General features: G+C 34.7%; 2 protein-coding genes across 3 annotated transcripts; one reads left to right on the forward strand and one right to left on the reverse strand.

Annotated features, from left to right (window-relative positions):
• Positions 1-633: 633 nt before the first annotated feature.
• LOC143894325 (52 kDa repressor of the inhibitor of the protein kinase-like) lies at positions 634-2,563 on the reverse strand. Of its 2 annotated transcripts, XM_077400492.1 has the most exons (4): positions 2,103-2,563; positions 1,838-2,023; positions 1,658-1,722; positions 634-807 (listed from the first exon to the last, which is right to left on the reverse strand). In XM_077400492.1, the coding sequence occupies exons 1-3, from the start codon at positions 2,219-2,221 to the stop codon at positions 1,686-1,688; spliced, it is 342 nt and encodes a 113-aa protein (XP_077256618.1). In that variant the 5' UTR covers positions 2,222-2,563; the 3' UTR covers positions 634-807; positions 1,658-1,685. The 2 variants fall into 2 exon arrangements, with proteins under 2 accessions (XP_077256618.1, XP_077256617.1); XM_077400491.1 differs by lacking the exon at positions 634-807 and having other exon boundaries at positions 1,372-1,722; positions 2,103-2,558.
• Positions 2,564-2,656: 93 nt separating this feature from the next.
• Positions 2,657-4,498, forward strand: LOC143894324 (uncharacterized). The gene has a single exon (XM_077400490.1). It carries the CDS (start codon positions 2,887-2,889, stop codon positions 3,763-3,765), a length of 879 nt encoding a protein of 292 aa, XP_077256616.1. The 5' UTR covers positions 2,657-2,886; the 3' UTR covers positions 3,766-4,498.
• Positions 4,499-4,677: the final 179 nt, after the last annotated feature.

Below are 4,677 nucleotides of genomic sequence, written 5' to 3' on the forward strand. Positions count from 1 at the left end.
AGATACAAAAACAGCTATGGAGTATGGTAAAAGCAGAGAGAGAAAAGGGGAAGAAAGCAACTAAGGCATGATTAGTCCAATATATAAAAAAGGAGAGAGAAACGACCCAAAAAATTACCGAGGAGTTACTTTAATGAATACGGCGTACAAGATATACGCAAGTATCTTAAATGCGAGGTTGGAGAAGGAGACGGAGGCCAAGTTAAGGGAAGTGCAATTCGGGTTTAAAAGGAATAGAGGAACGATGGATGCAGTATACACAGTAAACTATGTAGCGAATAAGGAGCTGAGTAAAAAAAATGGAAAGGTTTTTGCATTCTTTGCTGATCTTAAGGCAGCTTTCGATAAAGTAGATAAAAGGAAATTGAATAAAATAATGAGGAAGATAGGAATTGAAGATATTTTGAGACGAAGAATAATGGAGACATACAAAGAAACGAAAAATGTAGTGAAGATAAGAGATAAAAAGACCGAGGAATTTTGGACAGGAAAAGGCCTAAGACAAGGATGCCCGTTGAGCCCGAACCTATTCAACCTATATATCATGGATTTAGAGGAAGGAATGGAAAAAGGACAAGCAGGAGGCCTGGTGATAGGGAAAGAAAAATTCTGGACAATATCACAGTATATACAGTAGCGCAACTCTCTGTCGGCACCTTTGATGTTAGTGTTGGCCAAAATGGAGTGCGCATGCGCGAAATAAAGCAGTATTCTGTCTCACTTCTTTCTTCATCATCTCTCTCCTTCCTACTCGTTCAGTCCATATTGAGGTTAATTTAACGCAGTTGGCGCGAGATACAACCGTGTCTGTTAGTTTCAATAAAAATTATGCAGAATTATTGTTAACAATGTACAATGTCATGCAATGCGCGCGTAAAAAAATGAAAGAAATTAAAATATTAAAAAATATTACATATATAATAGATGAATCCGTTAATGATGCAAAATAATGATATATAAAATATTAATATATGAAATATTATACTAATAATTAAAATAATATAACAGTATGTTATATAAATAAATAAATAAATAAATATATATATATATATATATATATATATATATATTATATGATAAGTCAGGAATAAATGTAAAATATAAGTATATAACATATATAATATATAAAATAATTTTCTCGCATAAAAGTATACACACAAAGAAATTATGTAAACATTTTAAATTAATATAACACTTTTTAGTTTAAATGTATACATTTATATATTTTTATAAAATATGTCACATTTTACAATATATTATTTATTAAATATATTATACATTTTGTGTGTGTGTGTGTGTGTGTGTGTGTGTGTGTGTGTGTAGTAATATAAACTCAATTTTTTAATGATACAATAGTATGTGGTCAATATATATTGATAAAATTTTTACATTTTATTTTATAACATATATGTAGATAAATTTTTACAAATAATGAATATATATTATTGAAAACTTTACTGATAATGCTAAGCTATTGCGCAAAAGAAATTGCATTAATAATATTAAAAACTTATTAATATTAAAAACTAAATATATATGTATAATTTGCGCATTGTAATACTAATAAAATACATAAACTTCTTCAGTTTTTTGAGTTATGTGTTAATTTAAATTTAATTTTTCTAATATTTTTATAATAAATGCAAAAATAGCTTACATATTATTATTTTCATTTTCCATTGATATTACATCTGTTGATACTGTAGAAGCTGTAGTACACTGCTGTAAAATATTATATTTTTTATTATTTTATATTACTATCAAAAATATTTTTAAGTATCAAAACTTGATTTTTCCAAATAAAGAGTAATTAAAACTAATATAAATGAAAACTTACTTATTATTGGTAAACTCTAAACATCTTGTTGGTACAGCATCTGGATGAAGGCGAGCTCGACTTTTGACAATTTTATACTGATTTTCTTCAAAATGTACATGACACAATCCACAATTGCGGTGAGCATACTCGGGGCCTTTTGGTATTAAATCCAATCTTCTGCATGCTTGAACCCATGCCAACCACCTGTGTATGTCAGAATAATTAATTAAACTACGCAAATAATGAAATAATGATGTAAACAATTATTAAAATAGTATTGTACCTATCATGTTCTTTTGGAAAAAGGAAGAAGTGTCGTTTTTCCACATTTATGGTGCTCATACATCCTGTCACTGCACACCAATGACTTTCTTTTTTAACGCCTTTAATAGTTTTTTCCATTTTCTAATTCCTTCTCGTAGCAAAAAATCTGAAACAAAGCTAAGATCAAAGTGCTTTCAAAGAAAAGGAAACCTGTATAAAATTTATACAGGTTAACTTTCCTTTCTATACTTCCAATACACAAATCACTTCACAATCACTTCACAAATCTCTTCACAATCACACACTTTACAATCACACAATTTACACAATTTTTTTCCGACTTTTATCAAGTCACTCTATAGCTGTCTATAGCACTTTAACGCCTTAGGCATTTAAATGTGCCTCTAAATCCGTTAGAAAAGGAAAGACAGTAAGAAGAAAAGAGACAGAAATAGTGCTTTATTTCGCGCATGCGCAATCTGTTTTGGCCAACACGAAATCAGAGGAGTTGCGCTACTGTATATACTGTGACAATATCATACGCAGATGATATAGTGTTAATGGCGACGAGAGAGGAAGAATTGAAGGAAATGATGAGGAGGCTCAAAAGGTATTTGGAAGGGAAGGGTTTGAGTTTGAGTCCAGAGAAATCAAAGATAATGGCGTTCGATAAAGCTAGGGGGAGAAGAAAGAAAAGGGAATGGAAATAAGGAGGAGAAGACATAGAGGAGGTCAAAGAAATAAAGTATCTGGGATATATTCTACAGAAGAATGGGGGAGCGGAGAATCATATAAAGGATAGGATGAAAAAGGCTACAATAGCGATGAAGAGGACATGGAGCATTGGAGAGAGAATATTTAAAGAAGATTTTGAAAGAAGGATAAAAATGTTCGAGGCACTGGTAGAAGGAGTGGCATTATACGGAGCTGAAATATGGGGGTGGCTATACGAAAGCAGATTAGATGTGATAAAAAGAAAGTATGTTAAATGGATTTTAGGATTAGATAGTAGAACCCCGAATTATGTAATAGCAGAAGAAACCAAAATGAAGGAAATAAAAGTAAGGGCAATAAGGAGAGCTGTGAGGTATGAAGAGAAGGCGAGACAGTCAGGAAAGAAAATAGTTCAAACATGTATAAAGGATTTAGAGAGGAGCAGACCAAGGAAAGAAGAAAGTAAGTGGGAGAAAAAGAGAAGAGAACTGATAGAGAGAGCAGGAATGGAGAAGAAGCAGCTAAGGAGAGAAATGGAGGCGGGAGACCGAGAGGCGGTGGGGAATCTTGTAAAGAGAATAGAGGAAAAGGAGAAGGAGGAGAGACAGATAAAGATAAACGAGTCAAGGTACAATAATAGCTATAAAGAGATTTTAACAGAGGAGTTACCAAAGTATCTACTAGGAAAGAAGAAGAAAAAGGATAGAATGCTGATAGCCAGATACAGATGCGGAAGTGAGGTGAAGGGCAGTCAACATTGGAGTGAGGAAGAAGATAGAAGGTGCAGAATATGTCAAAAAGAAGAGGAGAACATAGAACATATACTAAAAGAATGTGAAGCGACAAAAAGCGAGATACAGTTAAAAGAATTTTTAGGAGAGGAAGGAAAAGGACTAGAAGTAATGAAAAGGATAGAAAGGGTTAGAAAAGAGGCGGAGGAAAGGGAAGAGATGGAGGGTGAAGAGTAGGAAGGGAAATTGAAAGACAGTTAGAATGTTGAATTAGTTTTAGAGTTAGTTAAAATGATCTAAGTGATGTATAATATATATGTATGTTAAAGAGAAAGTTATATGTTTGCAAATTATGTTGTATGTTTGTAAATTTATGTAAGAGTTGATGGAAGTCATCCTAAGCCGCAAGGCAAGGATTAAATAAAATTATTATTATTATTATATACTGCGCAATATGGCGCTGACAACTGTCGCGGGGCTTTTCTTCGCTCAGACGTATGGCCCCTTCCGCACAATGTCGCCGGTGATTGTCTCCTCGTCGCTGGCGCCATCTCGGAGCGGGTCCAGCGGGATCTCTGTGATCCTCATCCGCATCGCTGTATGCTGCACCTCCAGCTGGATTGCGTGCCGTTTGAGCACCACTGTGGACACTCCGTCTTCCATCCTCGCCATCCTGCTTAGAAGCGCCACTGGCGTTGGTAATGGCGGCGGCATGCAGAGAGCGGCTGGGCTTGTCGCAGCCTCCGGCTGCAAGGTGAGGTGAGGTGAGGTTGTAACCGAACGGCACTACAGGAAGATTCACGCTGAAATGTCCTTATAATCAACGGTCGCCACTCGGTTTGATCTTGAATAACCGAGAAGGTAAGTATCTTTGATTCCGTAGAATATCAATTTAACTAATTTCTCCTTTTTTCAGGTTCCTGTCCCGGATGGGTCATCGCCGTCGCCGACACTCTGGATCACCGCTGCCACCGCCGACCAGGATCAACGAGGGACTTCGATTCGCCGACACCGATGGATCAGGTAAGTATAAAGGTAAGTAAATATGATAATTATATGATAATTCCCGAAATTTTATGATAACTGATTAATTAATTTATTCATTCTTCTTTGTTCATAGTGATGGTTGTTCACAAATCTTCATATTAC

Source organism: Temnothorax americanus, unplaced genomic scaffold (assembly GCF_048541705.1).
Source record: "Temnothorax americanus isolate GAGA-0224 unplaced genomic scaffold, ASM4854170v1 Scaffold136, whole genome shotgun sequence".
In the NCBI taxonomy this organism is placed as follows: domain Eukaryota; kingdom Metazoa; phylum Arthropoda; class Insecta; order Hymenoptera; family Formicidae; genus Temnothorax; species Temnothorax americanus.